The sequence below is a fragment of the Mesoplodon bidens genome (assembly GCF_964165515.1).
Source record: "Mesoplodon bidens genome assembly, chromosome: 12".
Taxonomy (NCBI): Eukaryota; Metazoa; Chordata; class Mammalia; order Artiodactyla; family Ziphiidae; genus Mesoplodon; species Mesoplodon bidens.
The window spans coordinates 73,577,163-73,596,384 of record NC_138168.1 but is presented as its reverse complement, the minus strand read 5'-3'; the positions used below and the strand labels follow the sequence as shown (position 1 = coordinate 73,596,384).

General features: G+C 40.2%; 1 protein-coding gene across 7 annotated transcripts in view; it reads right to left on the bottom strand.

The window, feature by feature from the left end:
• Positions 1-19,222, bottom strand: part of UTRN (utrophin) — a 525,852-nt gene that overhangs the window by 443,934 nt on the left and 62,696 nt on the right. For 2 of the 7 annotated variants that reach the window (XM_081250828.1, XM_081250829.1), the window contains exon 1: positions 15,223-15,402. The exons of the other annotated variants lie outside the window; for them this stretch is intronic. In XM_081250828.1, the coding sequence (XP_081106954.1) occupies positions 15,223-15,316 (94 nt within the window). In that variant the 5' untranslated portion in view covers positions 15,317-15,402. Of the gene's footprint in view, positions 1-15,222; positions 15,403-19,222 lie in introns of those variants that run through there. 7 annotated transcript variants of the gene reach the window in all.

Here is a 19,222-nt window from a genome sequence, read left to right as displayed (position 1 = left end):
TTCAAACACTATCCAGGTGTTAACGCAGACCTCTTCTCCGTATCTTGGCAAAGTTTACTTTGAACAGGCAGTTTCTCATGACCTTCAAGTCTGCGTTCAACAATGAAATCATTTGGCTCGATATCCTATTCAGTTATTAATCACAAACAACAAAGGAAGAACTTTCACATGAAAAATGTAAAACCCATGTGGGCCAGCATTCACCGTGGGTCACTCTGGGTCATGTTCACAGCTAAGGTCATTGAGGCCCTTGGAATGACCTCCGCTTTTTAGAACCTACATTTAACATTGTGCTGGAGAGGAAACATCACAGCTCTGTGACTTTTAGATAAGTGCTCCTGGAGGTTTGTACTCAGAAGAGGGTATACTGACAGACAGCAGCTGGGTGATGGGGAGATGGAAGGGTGTCGGGAGGGCCAGGGATACAGGTGCCTCTGTGTGTGCTGATCACATCCCTTCCTTGGTGGGCTCTTTCAGTGAGTGCCTCAGGGGGAAATTTCTACCCTGTCTAGGGTGACCACACCAGGACCTCAGCATTTTGACTCCACCCATTTAAAGAAATGTAGCTGTTACATTCTAGCCAAATTTTACTTTTTAAAAATCAGCACCAATGAGTTGATTTTTTTAATTAGCAAGGCAAATATTTTACTCATTTTCTTTGTTTCCATTACTATTATTATAACTATTATTAATGTGGCCTTCGTTTTTATTCTTTAAATTTTAGTAAGGCAGTGGCAGCATAATGAAAAAAATCACTGGAATCAACGTGTGTAGAGACACGTTTAAAAGGCACTTCTTTCCTTATCAGCCATCCCTTTTAGGATCCAGAAATAAACCCATCTGGTCTCCCCCTCAATTCCTGGATGCTTTTAACTCAAACACAGCCGTCTAGACTAAGCCCAAAATTGAAATATTTTATAATATTATAAGTAGTTTATTTTGGAGGTGATCCCAGGAAACACTGGTGGGGAGTGAAGCATTGAGACAGGAAAGAAAAGGTAGCCAGCAAAAGGGCCATTTTCAGTTAAGTTATCACTGAATCTTAATTCAACAGGGAACTTGGGAGAACCAGTGTAAAATGCTCACCTCAAAGCTATCTTACCTGAGATGCAAGAGAGCTGGGGATTTATACTATAGCAGTCACTGGCAGTGGGTTGCTGGGGGCTGGCACTTCCTGCCAAGCCTGGGTGTGAGCTTTTCCAGCCAAGCAAAAGAATGCAGGCGCCTGAATTGGCAGTCCCCGTGCACCAAAGCGCTCAAAGCAGGGGTTACGGTTAGGGCACCAACAGCCTTTGCTACAGCTAGGATCGGGATTATTTTCAAAAGGATAAAACAGAAGCAACCACGTTAGATGACACATATAACAGAATACAGGGTTGAGCGCCTTTCCACAAAAATATCCTTCAAAAAAGAGGATGTCACCTTATATTTAAATCCTGAAAGGTCTCATATTATGGGACACTGTCAATTACTGTGTCTTAATCTGAAACAGCAAAGGAGTGTTTGCGGAAAACCCAGTAATCTGAAAGGACCTCAACCATGTTCAACTTGGATGCTATTAAAGGTCAAGCAAAGAGATTTAATACAGACTTGGTTATTGAGGGTATGACTTTTCAACTTCAAGTGGTAGATGGTGGCAAAGCAGCTCAAAAAAAAAAAGTGTGTGGGAGGTGGATAAGCCAGAATCCTCAGATATGACAATACAAATAAAGAAACATAGGAAATGCTTGTCTTGACTAGTTAATTATGGGGAGTGAAACTAAAACAACATGTGGTACTCACAATTGGATACTGGCTGGAGCTCAGAGATATTGACATATTTATATACAACTGATGGCATTAAACTTAACACAGTCCTTCTGGAGAACATTTAGTCATACATGTCAGAAACCCTAAAACTAAACCTCTTGTCCCAGAAATTCTATTTCTAGGAACATATCAGAAATAAGTAACTGAAATGAAGAATGGTAGCAAACATCAATAATAGTAATAACAAATATTTATACAGCACACACTAGAGCAGTGCCTGGCTGCTCTAAGTGTTTTATATCGGGGTTCCCGACTGAGAGCGAGTCTGACTTCTAGGAGACACTTGGAGATGTCTGGAGACATTTTTCTATATCAAAACTGGCGGGCAGGGCTTCTCTGGTGGCGCAGTGGTTGAGATTCTGCCTACCAATGCAGGGGACACGGGTTCGTGCCCCGGTCCGGGAAGATCCCACATGCTGTGGAGCAGCTGGGCCCGTGAGCCATGGCCGCTGAGCCTGCGCGTCCGGAGCCTGTGCTCCACAACGGGAGAGGCCACAACAGTGAGAGGCCCGCGAACGGAAAAAAAAAAAAAAAAACTGGTGGGCAGCGAGGGATGCTGTTAAACATCTACAATGTATAGGACAGCTCTCACATGGTTGAGAAACCCTGCTTTACATCCATTCACTCATATAATCCTTGACAATCCTATGGTATTTTTATTATCTCCATTTTACAGATCAATAAAGGTAATTTTTCCATGCACTGTTATACATAATTTTGAAAAACTAGGAATAAACTAAATACCGAAAAACAAGGAGTTAATAAATTATGTGAAGCTACCCAATGGAAGCATGAAAATTACTTATTTGAAATATAATAAAACTAAAATACCAGAACAAAGAATTAGAAGTTTTATATAATTACAATTATTTTAAGATATGAATATAAAGACTAAATGGGAAAATAAGACATGAAAGTTACTATGCTGTTAAGATGACAGAAATAGTAATGGATATTTTTTCCTTTCTAACATTCATATTACTGTAATTTTTAAAAGAAAAAACACTCAACAATGGAGATAAGAAATTTGGAATTTTCCTTAAAGCATGAAAGTTCTTATGAAATAAGGAATATCTTATTTTAACAACACAAGAGTTAACAAGCTAAGAAGACAGTTAATATCAAGACATTTAGGAAGAAGGATTTCCATGGAATAGCACCAAATGTTAGTGTTTTAAATTCTGAAGTCATAGTATTCCTGTTCAGGGTAAGAATGAATTAGCTAGATTTTATAACTACTTCTCTATCGTTTACTTATTTCATGGTTCACTATCACCTAAAGATAATGGGCAAAAAGAATCAAATTTCAATTCAGCTAAGTTTGATTCATAATAGCATCTCTATTACATAAGGTAATTTAAACTGTTATTTTAGATGTATTAATAATAGTAATAATATTAGTATTAGTAACATTATTACTGTTGCTATTATTAGCAACGTGTATTGAATGCTTCCTACATGGCTACTGTGTAATCTAATCCCCACAACATCCATATGAGGTAAATGCTTTTATGGACCCCATTTTTCAGCAAAGCTCACAGACATTTAAAATTAAGGAATTTGGGACTTCCCTGGTGGCTCAGTCAGCCTGCCAATGCAGGGAACACGGGTTCGAGCTCTGGTCCGGGAAGATCCCACATGCCGCGGGGCAACTAAGCCCGTGCGCCACAACTACAGAGCCTGCACTCTACAGCCTGCAAGCCACAACTACTGAGCCCGCGTGCCACAACTACTGAAGCCTGCGCACCTAGAGCCCGTGCTCCGCAACAAGAGAAGCCACTGCAATGAGAAGCCCGCGCACCACAACGAAGAATAGCTCCTGCTAGCCACAACTAGAGAAAGCCCGTGCACAGTGACGAAGACCCAATGCAGTCAAAAATAAATAAATTTTTTAAAAAATAAACACATAAATAAATAAAATAAGGAATTTTTCAAGGGTGTACAGTAAATGGAGGTACCTGCGTTGAAATTCAGGCAGTCTGACTCCAAAGCCCAACTGCCCCAATCAAAATATAAGTGTGCTGGGGACAAGGTGGGGTGAGGGAAAGACAGCCTCTGCCCCTGCTCTCTCCCTACAGCAATGAACTGACAGGATCTGATGTGTAGGATGTAAAACCTGCCTTTTGAAATATGTTTCCTAGTTTTTCTGAGTAGACCTAACAATGAATTAACCAACAGGATCTCATATTTTAAATAAGTTTAAATTACTAAAATTAATTTTTATTATTTCAGATTTAAATATTGTAAATAATTATTTTAATAATCAATCAATATTGACAAATAAATACTTGCCAAAGACAGCTGAGTGAATTCAAAGGAGAAAAAAAATAAGGCTGTCAGAGTTTCCACAGGAAGTCCTACAATCGATGATTCTAACATGAGGGGATTTGCTCCGATCCTCATATCCTATTGGATATTCTGTTCCCATAGATCTGAGGATTAAAAAAATAAGTCTATCTCCTGCCAATAGGAAAATGGATACCTAAGACTAAGGAATAGGGGACTGTCTGTTTAAACAATTTAAGCATCTGTTTCTAGAATGCTGAAGAGGAATGGATAGGAAGGTTAAACATAAAACACTAATTGTAGATATCATATCATCGGGCTTACATGTCTCTAGTCTAGTCTCACCTCCCCAGAGTATACATTACGAAATGAAGTCACTAAAAACAAAATGCTGTGATCTTCCGAGATCCCTGAAGCGAAGATTAACTTCACAAATAACAGGGATCAGGACATGAATAACATATCGTCATGCAGAAAGGAGGGGAATTTGGCATGAACCAAAGGACAAGCTCCTACCCAGGCTGAGCCACTATCAGCTCAAAGCAGGCTACAGGCTGGTGTGAGTGGGGAGGAGGAACAACCGGTCTCCACATTCCACACCTACAAAAACCTCCAAACTCCACACCTGTGCGCTGTCTCAGTCATGGGCTACAAGGTCAGAAGGAAGATGGCAGGTAAGGAAAGCGGAAAACCTCCTGTGTGCATGGAGCTTAGATTTCTTCCCACCATATACATGTATGTGTCTGACAAACTGTGAGTAAATCTTATCAAAAATACAGCCCTACTTGTATGTGGAGATTTCAATGTATAAAGAATCCTGGTATGTCTTTCTTAGCTGTATGCTTTTAAACACCAGCAATAACTGAAATGAAGGAAGATACCAACAAGAAGAACAATAGCAAGTATTTATACAACACTTACAAAAGCAGTAATAGGCTGATCGAAATACTTTCTATCAGGGGTTTTCGACCAAGAGCAATTGCACCCCTGAGGAGACATTTGACAATGTCAGGAGATATTTTTAGGGGATTTTAGACATTAGTAGGACTGACAAACACATTCACCACCATTATCCCTTCTGATTATTTGGACATCAATCTGATTGGTGGGGTCCCGTGCCATACCAGTTGTTAAATATTTTAATAGTATACCTCTGCCTGAATATACTATAAATAGTTAAAACAAATATCATACCTAACAACACCTGAGATGTCAACAAATATTTTCAATAATATGGAGTACTTCAGATATATTAACCGAATGTCAGCCTTTGAAAATAACTTTCCCCTTTTCCAGGTCCCAGAAGGCCAATGACACCTGAAAAATCTTTTCCTTAATCTAGTTATCACAGGAAATGGCGCACTTGCTTTGTGAATGTACTTGCAACTGTGACTGTGTGGAAGAATTCAAATACAAAGCCCTAACTTAAAGAAAAACTTGGTACAAGTTGTAAATATTATTTCATCTGTAAATCTACAAACTTTTAACAATAACGCTTAAGGAGGTCTTTGGTTAATGTTATTAATAATAACTTAATGAATAATAATGTTATCAGTGTTGGTTCATTAATTGTGACATAGTAAATGTCACATAGTAATGTAAGACATCAACAACAGAGGGAAGGGGATGCAGTGAGGGGTATATGGGAACTCGCCGTACCATTTTTGCATTTAATTTCTATAAATGTATAACTATCCTAAAATAAAATTTCCTTCACACAAGGTAAACATAATAAAGTTACAGTATATTTTTCTGTACAAGAAAATAAGAAAAGCTAATTCTGGTTCATCCATATTACATTTTCAGTCTCACACACTGTTGACTTACAAAACAATAAAGAAAAATGGTCAAGAATCATCCAGGTGACTTTTGACTGTGCTGCTGGATTCCACATGCACGCCTGCTTTCCATACATTTCTGACTGGAATTCTATCTCATTCACAGAACAAAAAAAAGACAACTGAGCAACTAAAATGTGCCAGGAGCTGGGGTAGGTCTGCAGATTCAATGACAAGAATGGGCCCTGTCTCCAAGCTCACAGACTAGAGCTAGGTTTCTCAAAGAGGCAAAATGACCACCTGGGGAGGTTGTTAAAATGCAGCAGTAGACCACACTTTCAGAAACACTGATCTGGGCTTCCCTGGTGGATCACTGGTTGAGAATCTGCCTGCCAATGCAGGGGACATGGGTTCGTGCCCCGGTCCGGGAAGATCCCACATGCTGCGGAGCAACTGGGCCCGTGAGCCACAACTACTGAGCCTGCGCGTCTGGAGCCTGTGCTCCGCAACAAGAGAGGCCGCGATAGTGAGAGGCCCGTGCACCGCGATATGGAGTGGCCCCCGCTTGCCACAACTAGAGAAAGCCCTCGCGCGGAAACGAAGACCCAACACAGCCATAAATTAATTAATTAATTTAAAAAAAACCCCACTGATCTACAACATCTATCATAAATGCTGGGACAGATGAACACTTCTAGGGACCACTGACTTTGATCCTGGCAGGGAAGCTCTGGGAGAAGCAGAGGAGAGGTCACCCAACCCCCACCTGGAAGGCAGGGAAGAATGCCTAGAAAAGGTTTACTTGACCAACCATTGGAGTGAGTTGGTTTTAATCTAAGAGTAGAATGAACTTGAGGACACATCCTGCTTAGAGTGGGGAAGGCTCAGTACCAAGAACATTTACAGCTTCCGAAAGTAACGGAACACTGGGTACCAAGTACCAACCCCAGCAGCTGGAAACCAGCAGCACAGATGAGTCTAACTCAGGCCACTCCAGGACAGAGAAGGGGGCTTTGTTCATTGGAATTCAGTTACGACAACATATGCAAAGAGGATTCTAGGCCTGATTGTATGCTGCAGGAAACCATCCGGCCTCTGCTCACTTGCACAGTCATCTCCCCGGAAGAGCTTTTTCATGGGCTAATGGGTTTCTCAATTTTTGCCTACTTTAGTAGCAAAATATCATGTCATATTGACTCAGGTTGTTTGGCTTTGAGATTTCTTTGCTCTTTATGTTTTTGTCTCCTCTAATTCAGCCTGCCAAGAGGTGCATCTCATGATTCTCAGTGTGTCCATTTTTAGCAGCACTCAGGCCCCCTACCCTTCAAATTTACCTCAAAACTGAGTACCTAAATCTGCATTAAGGAAACAGTCACTAAAATGAGGGCCTAAGGCACTTCACTGATGTCCCCACACTGCACACATGTGCAAACGTCCCTTGTCATCTATGTGCAGCCTGCAGACCACACAGTGGTCCTGGGCTGCTGGTGACCAGAATCATTCAGTTTAAAACCTGATTTAAAACACCTCAGCAACTACAACAGGACCCAGAAAACAGCAGGTATTCTCTGAATCATTTATTTGGGGCTCTTTTTTTTCTTACTTTTCATTCTTAACCATGTGTGGCTGGGTTGAGGTTGACAGAAAACTGAGCACTACTCCATGTAAGAAACAGGGCTTCCCTGGTGGCGCAGTGGTTGAGAGTCCGCCTGCCGATGCAGGGGACACGGGTTTGTGCCCCGGTCCGGGAGGATCCCACATGCCACGGAGCGGCTGGGCCCGTGGGCCATGGCCGCTGAGCCTGCGCGTCCAGAGCCTGTGCTCCGCAACGGGAGAGGCCACAACAGTGAGAGGCCCGCGTACCGCCAAAAAAAAAATTAAAAAAGATGAGAAATTTTAGAAAATTACAGGGAAATATGATAAGAATGGTTCGTCGTAAAACACCAGGCAACTATTACCTACTGGATGACTTCCAAATTATGGGAAGTAACTGTCAATTCTTTATTACAGTAATCAAGAGGGAGATTTACCTTCAGCACCATTCCTTTTTATTTAGATTTTATTACTTAGAGAAATTCTGCAGCATAAGGCCTAGCAACAAATTCAGTAAATACACAGAATGCAATCTCAAGCACTTTTTTAAAATGGTGCTCTGTTCATTTAGCCACAGACAAAAATTCTCATCATAAAACATAGGATTCTTCTTGTAACAGCAAAAGAAATGGGTAGGAAGGAGGTGGATGGATAAGAAGGATCTAGTGAGAAAATGAGAACTGCTTCCTCAACCCATTTGCAAAATATCCGTAATTTCCCAGCTTAAAAATCCATCACTATGAAATCCACCATGATTTTTTAAATGCATAGGAGCAAAGATAGAATGTAATCATTATTTTAAAGAGTTCACATGGTCAGAGATAAAACATAGTAAGAATTTCATTTAATGATTTCTTTTCTCCTCCAGATGTCCCATAAATCACTGGCCCCGCAAAAACTCACAAACTATACTTTTCCTTTGCCTGCTGTAACACTAGTTATTCAGAGTTGGACAATAAATATTTGTTAACAACTAACTAAACAGTTCTCAGAGTACTGTCAGATACCAGACTGCATGGGTGGGTCGGAGTTATGGAGGGAGAAAATTAATCTGCTGGGGAAAACTGTCAAATTTCTTCTGTCAAACACAGTCCAGGCGCTTCTAACACCATAAAGGGAGTTCTTGCCTAAGAGTCGAAGCAGAAGGTAAACGCACAGAATCCAGGAGTCGAACAAGAAAACAGGCCAGGTCAAAAGCCTGGAGATTCATTCTGGCAGCAGGTTCCTAGCTAGGACAGAAGAAAAGGGTCAGTGTTGGGATGACAGGCAGAGCTGTTTCTCAGAAGGCCAAGTGCATGGCTATCAGATGAGGCATTCCCATTGACGATATGCAAGTGACCTAGAAGAATCTGTGCAAGATGCCTATCTTACAACTGCTGTGTAGCCCAGCCTCTAACAGTATCTGGATCAATGGCACTAAACTGAAATCTATCGTGTTTCCAGACCAGTATGACGGTTTTCCTCTATTTGGAGAAATAGTCCTCTCTGCCGACTAAATAAAGCTTTTTACATAAGGCACCAAAAGGCAAACAGGTCACATGGTACAGAATCTTATGGGAGGCTGTGTGCCCTTTCCCTTTGCTTGCTTTGCTTGCTTGCAAACAATAAAAACCTTTCTGAACAAATGAAAGTGAACTTTGAAACCAGCAAAACGTTTCAGGCATCCTGCCACAAAGATATTCTCCAAGCAACTGCAGCCTGTTTGCTATCCTGTATAGCTCTAAATTTCTTGCCACTTATGGGATGTGTGGTTAAATGAACCCAGCAGAGAATTACAGCTTTGATGTTTTGATGTTAAAAATCACTAACAGATCTCGATCAAAGGGTGAGAAAAAACTGGCAAATTTTCGCTATGATGGTGCACATGGGGCCTCATTCAAGCCAATGTTTTATCTTCATTTAATATCTACACCGTATTTTTTTCTGTTATTAACTTAAAAAACTCTACTAACAGAAACAGCCAGCATTTATTATAATCCTTCCTGCAATTTGCCAAGCAGTGCGCAAGGGATTTTATACCTTTAAAGACTTAGAACAGCCCCATTATCTCCATTTTGCAAGAGAGGAAACTGAGACTCAGGACGCAGAAGAGCTGGGACTCCACCGTGTAAGTCTAAGTCGAGAGCCTTTCTGCTAACACTAACATGTTCTACAAATTACACAGAAAATGGGTTATTCTAAAAATAATACTGGGGGACTTCCCTGGTGGCGCACTGGTTAAGAATCCGCCTGCCAATGCAGGCAACACAGGTTCGAGCCCTGGTCCAGGCAGATCCAACGGGACGCAACTAAGCCCGTGCACCACATCTACTGAGCTCGCACTCTAGACCCCGCAAGCCACAACTAGTGAGCCCACGCACCTAGAGCCTGTGCTCTTCAACAAGAGAAGCCACCGCAATGAGAAGCCCGTGCAACGCAACGAAGAGTAGCCCCCGCTCGCGGCAACTAGAGAAAGCCTGTGTGCAGAAACGAAGACCCAATGCAGCCATAAATAAATAAATATTTTAAAAACTAATACTGGGAATCACCATCCCTATGAACATAAGTTATCGGGACATGAAAATGTAATAAAATAGTGAGGGCACCTAAGTAATTACCTGTCTTGAGGGCACCTAAATCATTACCAGCCTCAGCACAGTTTGGGATGATGACAGCTTCCACAGCCAAAAGAGAAAGTGAGTATATAGAGTCCAAACCCGAAGACTCAACCCTCTGTCCCAGAGATCCAGAAATCAGGCCTGTCTTTTAAGTTGGAAGTTAACCATCTTAAAACTCAAAATTCAAGTAAGTCATGCAAAATCTGCCATTTTGCATGAATTCCCTTCAGAATCAGTAGGGGTTTAAAAGTCAGAGATCCAAACAACAGGGGGGAAAAGAAAAAAGGGCAATGTATGAAAAGGCAATCCATTGAAGAATTTGTCCAAAAGCCGAAAAACATATGCAGAGAAGTTCAATTTCACACACACACACATACAAAAATGCAAGTTCAGACAATTATTTACTACTTTTCATCTCTCTGCCCTTTGTGGATAGCAGTTTAACAGTAAAAGTATATTGGCCCCAGAAGTTACCCAAATGAACTAAAATATATGTACACAGGTCATTTTTTATATTTTTTAAATGGGATGCACTATGACAGGATGGTTTCATCTTTAGTTTAAAAAGAAAAACTGTGCTTGTGGGAATTTAGATGTAAAGCTGTACATTTATATATTCATAGAAGAAAGTGTGGCAGGACAAACAAAACTAGTAACAATGATCATAGAGGGGGAGAGGAACTGACAATTTGCCACTTTGTATAATTTTAATTTTGCATTAAAATTTTTAAGAAGGAGGCTGATTATTTAAATATATTACTAAAAATTAGATTTAGCATCAAAATGTAATGCAATAAAATGCTTCATTAACTTGAGAACCCCACAGAGAGGTTCCCACTAATTCCCACCTAGCTCACAATCCAAGTTTCAATATTTTGTGGTTTAGACAGAAAGTTTTTGACCTGGGTTCCTTTAGCCCTGGACTAAAATTTCACTTTGTCACAATGGTAGGACTGGGCTATGACTCATCTTCCTCTGCCAAACAATTAAAGTTCTAGTTCAGCGGGGAAAAACTACTTGAGCTGCCAGTTCACTGAACTGTTCAAATCAAGGTCAAAATATTGGGGCAGGGGCAAGGGAGTCACTGAGTCCAGATCCTATCTAATTCTCACACCAGTCCTTTCGGTGGCCTTCCAACCAAACCCTGAATTTGCAAATGGTCAGAATAGAAAGCACCTGGTGCCCTCTAACTAGGGTCAAAGAACCCAAGTGAAACATGAAACCAGGATCCGTGTCACAATCATACCTTTCAAGTAATGCCAAGGAAAAACACAACTAAAAAGATGACAGAGTGCACAGCTTCAGCTTAAATATATTTTAAATATACTTAATATACTTAAATATATTTTAAGTACCACACAAACATCATATTTGATTACCCATTCCTGCACTGCAGGCAAAGCTCTTTATCAACTGACTATATTTTTATAATTTTTACAGAACTTATTATTCCTTTTATTTACCTGGAACTCTTACTATTGCTTGCAAGGTGCTTTAAAATATGTTACATCATTCATCCTGACCACAATCCCCTCAGGGGTACGACTGGTTGGGAGACCAGTCTAAGAAGTTCAGTGTCTTACACAGTCAGTAGTAGGGGGAACTGGGACCCAGGTCCCCCCCCCGCAGACACTTCTTCAGTACCATGTTAATCACACTTCTCATTTCCCTGGCCCCAAATTCTTCTGTTTCAAACAAGTCACTCCGTCTACCCTTCGCCCAACTGAACAATTTTTTTTTTCTCTCAAGCCTCTGCAAATTACATTCCACCTGGTCTGCCTAAGCACCAACTCATTTTCTTTATAAACATTAAGATCAGCTAAAAATTCACAAGCCCTGAGAAATTCTCCCAGACAAACCTCCCTGCACTCTGATCACTCTAAATGACGTGTTCCTTTATTCTCATAGAGTCAACAGGCGGGTGAGGCAGCCACTAATATCTGGCAAAGATAATCACACCCCTTCCTTTCAAACTAACTTTGGCACCAAGAACCTTTGGAGCAACCTCTCTGCAGTGTCCCCAACTGACCCCACCTCCACATTCACACACACAGACACCTCAGCCCCTGAGGAAATTCTTATTCCGAAGTTCTCCACCTGCCTTGCTTCATGAAGACGCCACCAACCAGGAGCCCTGTCTCTTCAGAGAGGTCTGCTCAGCGTGCCCTGAGCCAGCCTACTCCCCTGTGATCTCTTCCAAGAGCTTCTTCCTGATGACAGCTCATCTTCAGACGCGCCACCGTCTCATATAACGCACGCCCCTCCGTCAGCGCAAACCGGAAACGAGCAGGTCCAGCCCTCATCCAGCCTCGTGCTGCTCAGGGGAACCTGTTCATCTAACCATTCCGCAAGCAGAGACGGAGACTCCGCTGCTAACAGGCACGGGTTCGGTGCTGAGGTACAGCGCTGACAAAGCTTCCTTCTTGCCCCTCCTCTGGAGCTCTCAGTCCGGTAGGGAACCACTAACTCTCCCCTGCGCACCTCCATCTTGAATCCATGTCACAATCACTTGGATAGTTTCTTTAACAGCTACAAAGTCAAGGCCTCGGTTTATTTATGTCAGGTTTCTGAGCGTGGGGCTCCAGCACACTGGTGATGCTACCGTGGAACCGAGGTTGAGGATATTTGAACCCGTTTATCTAAAAAGGAAACAGCTGCCACAGAGTCCTGTCAGCCCGACAAGAAAGCAGGAAAGATGGCAAGAAAAGCAAGGCCTCCCAGATGTGGCTTCCTGAGCAGGGCAATTTCTAGACCTAAATCATCTGTGCATTAGTAGATGGATACAACTCCAAATAATTTTTTATTTCAAACTTGCAAGGCTTTTTTTTTTTTTTCCGGTACACGGGCCTCTCAATGTCGTGGCCTCTCCCGTTGCGGAGCACAGGCTCCGGACGCGCAGGCTCAGCGGCCATGGTTCACGGGCCCAGCCGCTCCGCGACATGTGGGATCTTTCCGGACCGGGGCACGAACCCGTGTCCCCTGCATTGGCAGGTGGACTCTCAACCACTGCGCCACCAGGGAAGCCCAAGCCTTTTTTTTTTTAAACTTTGTTCTCCTTCAATTAGATTATTTGTAACATTTGGTCATTTGTACACAGATATCAAGATTAAGTAAAGGAAAAGTAAATATTTTAAAATATAAAGATTCTATATCAAAGATAGAGAGATATAGATACTCAGATTTCAGTTTTCCCTTGTTATATCTCAACGGATAGCTGAGAGGCAAATGTGCTAAATTAGAGTTCCACATTTTAGAAGACAACAAAGGGCAATTTCAAAAAATAACACTGAAAGGCTAATTTTGAACAAATACGTATTTTAATTTATTCCATTTTATTACTTGTTTTATTATTCCCGTTAGGTTCTGCAACAGTCATTTGAAACATCAGCCCCTGTATGGTCAAGAGTTTAATGCAAAACACTTATGGTTTCACTCTTTCCAGCTTACTTGAGGTCTGTAAATAAAGGATTCACCCCAAAGTTTAATCTATTATGGAGACTGCTTTGAAGACCAAAAAAGGCCACTGTTGTAATGGAATATGCCATCCATAAACATGTACTCTTTTTTATATCTTTATAACAAGATCACTAAAGAGATCTACCCTGCAGATACAAGAAAATAGTAACTTAATAACAGCCAATAAGAAGAGCATCTAGGCCCTTGTAGAATCTGAAATCATGTAATACTGACTTTCTATTTTTATTAAAATAGAATGCCCTGAATTATTTATTTTTTTTAAAAAATGCTTTCTAAAAAAAAATTTTAAAAAAAATTTTTTTAAATGCTTTCTATTTTCTTAAAGCCATTGGACTGATCACAGGGCAGGAAAGAATGCTATCTGAATGAACCAGAATTCATATTTAAAGCTGCAGTGTACTCACTTAAAAGTGTGCTTAATATTTAAAGGTTTGTTTGTATTTTTTTTCTTCTAATTATCTTCTGACTTCAACCACTATAGTTACCTGAGACCCTCTGTAGCAAGACAGTAACATGCAGACTGGCAGACGAAGAAGACTATTCATGCCGGGGAAAGAAAGAGGATTAAGTGAGAGTCAAGAGACCTTTGAAAGGCCACAGGCTGCAATGCTGCTCCTGCACGTGGGGTTTTAATTCAGTTCCTGAGAGGTATTTTAATTCTCTGTTGAGACCACATTGATCTTTAAATAAGAAAGAAAAGTAATAGCCAAAAAAGAGAATTAGAGCACACTGATTTCCTATGACACTTGGCCAAGAAACCAAATTTGCAAAGAAAATATGGGCTGCTCGCTCCAAGCATTTTAGTTGAAATGTGCTCCAGAGAGAGGATGCCTACCAGCATTTACCACATCGTTCATATGGAGTTAGGAAGGAAAACATTAAGAGGGAAAGAGTAATTCCAAAGGAAAGAAAACTATTTTTTAAAAATTCTAACCAGCCTAAAAGTTGTCCCATAGTAACAATATTCAAGCATGATACATAAGGTCAAATATTACGTATCACTTGAGTTTTTTTTTTCTTCAGAAAACTTACATGGCCAGTACACAAACATATAGATTAAACAAGATATGGACATCTGAACCCATTAGAAAAACTAGGTCACCCTGGAAGTAAACTCCAGTGACAATGACCAATCCAACGTGAAGTTCTGTGTCTGCATTTCTTCCGAACAAGACTGCCTTAAAGCAAAACTCCTCCATTTTACAGCCCCCTCAAAAGTACAAATGTCTGATCCTCCCCTTAATCAGCTCCAAACTATTTTTAAAAGTAAAATACATTTTTAGTCAGCACAGTAAGCTATCATCATACAACAGCATAAAGGAAACTTTCTCTACAGCACAGTAAACAGTCAATACACAATAAGCTAGTTTGAAAATACATGAAGGACATTTGTCTCAACAAAGGTATGGCCCCTTGAGTGCTTTTTCCTAAGAAGCCAAGAACTGGAAAACAATCGCATGCTGAAGCGAAGGATGAAGCCCACAGCGCTGGTCTCGACTATTCAGAGTCTACAACAGATGTGGCGTCAGGAAGAAAAGGCCGGGCTGTTCCCATCACCGGCTGGCCGTTACTTAACACACTGGCTTCAGTAAGTGACTGAGAGAGCCCTGTCTTTGCTGATGTCCTCTTTTCATAACCTCACGGGCGGGAGGGCTGGGAGTCATGCAAGTTGACAAACTTACCTGGTAGATGTTTGCTGGCCTGGCGAGCTACTTGCCATGGCAAATCAAATCTGCACTTTTTCCAACGAGATGCGGTGGCCGCCGGGCCACTCATCACCTACATTTGCTTAAGTGAGGAGGAAAAAGATGCAGAGGAAGTGGATTTTAACAAAAGCAGCCTGCGAACTGCACACTGGGATGTCCTGTTTTGGGGTGGCTTTTATTTTTCCCATGAGAGGATCTGACTAAACCTAACTGAATCTCCTCTAAATACCAGACAGGAAGTCACACTTAGCAGTTAGTGAAAATTCCTTACGTCATTTTTTGTTGTTGTTTTCTTAATTGTCACAGCTAAGAGCCTTTGAAGGTTTCTGATCTACTACAAAGAGATTATAACTTTGCTTCCTGTTTTTGACAGTGTCAGCTGGTAAAGGGCACCTCCACCCACCTCCTTACCCACTATGAATATAAACAGAGGCGTTTGCCCTGAGTAGACAACTGGGCTGAAGAGTTTCGTTACATATTAACTATACTTCAAAGAATAAATCAGACTTGTTATTTCACTTTAATATGCATATACACCTTGGGAAAAGTGAAATTCAAAAGGATTTCTTCTTCATTCCTTAGAGATTGCTATTATGGAAAAAATAAACTCAACCACACAGAATAATAAGATGAGAGGTAACAGTTTTGATTCATATTTTCCAGCCTATTCTATCTTGTGTATTTGCCTTGCTCTTTTGCTATATCATTTATGAAGATGTCATCCACACACATACAACAAGCAAGGAATATCATTACCCACATTGCCTCATCTGCTTTCTTATTCCTGTTTAACTCTATTTTCTCTCTTGCTTTGAAATAGAAACTTTCTACTTATAAGCAAAGATTTTCATAAAATATGTACCCTTTTCAGGATACACACAGATTTAAATCAGAAGGCATCTCTCTTCCTGCTACTGGCTGAGATACAGAAAAGAGAACCAGTCAGTACTCGCCCCACTCTCCTCCTCCTTATCTCGGTATTTTTCTAGACTAGAAGCTATATGAATGGCAAAATACTCTCTCTAAGCCTCAATCTCCAAATCTGTAAAATGGGAGTAGGGACCTCACCTGTCTCTGGGATTGTTGTGAAGACAGAGACAATGAAAAGCACAGTGATACAGATTATAGCACATAGTCAAAGCCCAGTTCTTTTTTCTTTGTAACAGCTTTGTTGAGATATAATTCACATAGTATGCAATTAACACATTTAAGGTGTATAATTCAGTGGTTATTAGTATATTTTCAGAGTTGTGTTTCCATCACCACAATCAATTTTAGAACATTTTCATCACCCCAAAAAGCACTCATTCTTCATTTTCTCTCCCTACCCGCCAGCCTTAGTCAACCATGAAAATTTAATTTCAGTCTCTATAGATTTGCCTGTCCTGAGCACATCACATAAATGAAATCGTAGAATATGTGGTCTTTTATGACTGACTTCTTTCACTTAGCATAATGTTTTCAAAGTTTCATTCATGTTGTCGTATGTCAGTATGTCATTTCTTTTTAGGCTGAATAATCTTGCATTGAATGAATATGCTACATTTTATTTATTCACTTATCAGTTGATGGACATTTGGGTTGTTTCTACCTTTTGGCTAATATGAATAATGCCACTATGAGCATTCATGTACAAGTTTTTATGTTGACCTATGTTTTCATTTCTCTGGAGTATATATACCCAGGAGTAGCATTGCTGGATCATATAATAACTGTGGTTAACCTTTGGAAAAACTGCCAAAGTGGCTGCACCATCTTACATTCCCACTAGCAATTCATGAAGGTTCCAATTCTCTCCATCCTCGCCAACTCATATTGTTATCTGTTTTTTTTATTATAGCCACCCTAGTAGGTATGAAGTGACATCTCATTGTGGTTTGATATACATTTCCCTGATGGTTATCAAAGCCCAATTTGCATCAGTATCCCCAAAATGTCTCCACTTACATAGGCAGGGCTAAATACTCAAAATACACAACAACCAGTAAGACATGGGTACCACTTAATCCAAATGGATACTGGCTACAGTGCTGAAGCAAGATCTTGAAGGTATCTAGTTTTACCAGTGGCAATTTTCCAATAGGTGTGAAAGAATTTCAACATTTTAATCTGGTATAATATACCTGCTAAATACTGCTGGCCTTCAGATTATATCTCTAGCAAGAGGCTGCTAAAGCAGTTGGCTCTTCTTCCCCTACCCAAGGTCTGCTTATGAAAACTTACAAGACAATTAAATTCTCAATGAAAATATGACACTTTAATAATTTATAAATCGGTGGTTTCCACCTGTCTTTCTGTATTTGTCTTCTTCCTAAATAGAAACAGTCTCAATTAAAGCAGCCTTTTATAAGTGAATAACCATAATTATTTACAGGAAGAAATTTTAGACCAGATTTAATTTAAGATTGAGGATATCGCAAAATTTTAAGGAAGCCAAGAGGGACATGTCAGGATCTAGACACTAGCAACATTTTCCCCTTTTCTCTAAAAAGTGTGATATTGGGAGAAGGATAGTAACTATTCTCTAATTCAAAGGGATTATCTAATTCAAAGGGATTATCCAATAAAATTCAAAGAGATTATCTAATTTGAAATTCAAAAAATCTAATCCAATCTAACTCATATTAACATATTTTCTAATTCAAAGGGATTATCTATTCTAACTCAATCTAATTTCTCATTTTTCAACCACCACCACCACCCCACCACGTGTTTGAACAAATTCATGTACAATGATGTTAATTATCTCTTTCCTAAAACATTCTATTTTAGGATTTTAATTTTTTAATCCCTTAAAAAAATTAAACAGAATAAAATCTACATAAAGCATAGGAAAGAAAATACAAAAAGGCTACACGCTTTAAAAAACAACTTTTTCCATCTACAAACAATAAATGCTAGAGAGGGTGTGGAGAAAAGGGAACCCTCTTGCATGCACTGTTGGTGGGAATGTAAATTGATACAGCCACTATGAAGAACAGTATGGAGGTTCCTCAAAAAACTAAAAACAGAACTACCATACGACCCAGCAATCCCACTACTGAGCATAAACCCTGAGAAAACCATAATTCAAAAAGAGTCATGTACCAAAATGTTCATTGCAGCTCTATTTACAATAGCCAGGACATGGAAGCAACCTAAGTGTCCATCGACAGATGAATGGATAAAGAAGATGTGACACATATATACAATGGAATAATACTCAGCCATAAAAAGAAACAAAACTGAGTTATTTGTAGTGAGGTGGATGGACCTAGAGACTGTCGTACAGAGTGAAGTAAGTCAGAAAGAGAAAAACGAATACCGTTTGCTAACACATACATATAGAATCTAAAAAAAAAAAAAGGTTCTGAAGAACCTAGGGGCAGGACAATAATAAAGATTCAGACATAGAGAATGAACTTGAGGACACAGGGAGGGGGAAGGGTAAGCTGGGACGAAGTGAGAGAGTGGCATGGACATATATACACTACCAAATGTAAAATCCATAGCTAGTGGGAAGCAACTACATAGCACAGGGAGATCGGCTTGGTGCTTTGTGACCACCTAGAGGGGTGGGATAGGGAGGGTGGAAGGGAGACGCAAGAGGGTGGGGATATGGGGATATATGTATACGCACAGCTGATTCACTTTGTTATACAGCAGAAACTAACACACCAGTGTAAAGCAATTATACTCCAATAAAGACATTAAAAACGAAAAATAACTTTTTCCCTTATTTTTCAATATAAGGCCTGAGGCCTTACAAGCTGTATTAATAATATGATCATTCATCTTCTAAGAAATTTTCCATGTCCCAAGGCTGCACTGTATAATCCATTGTTTTTGTTATTTCTTGGCATACAGCTGACTATGAAACTGACCGCTGAACCTTCCTATGTCAAATAGAACTTTCCACTGTGGGAAATTTCTAAAACATTCATATTAAGCTAAGTGGAAATGTCATCATAGTTCAGGAGCAAATATGGTGTGTATC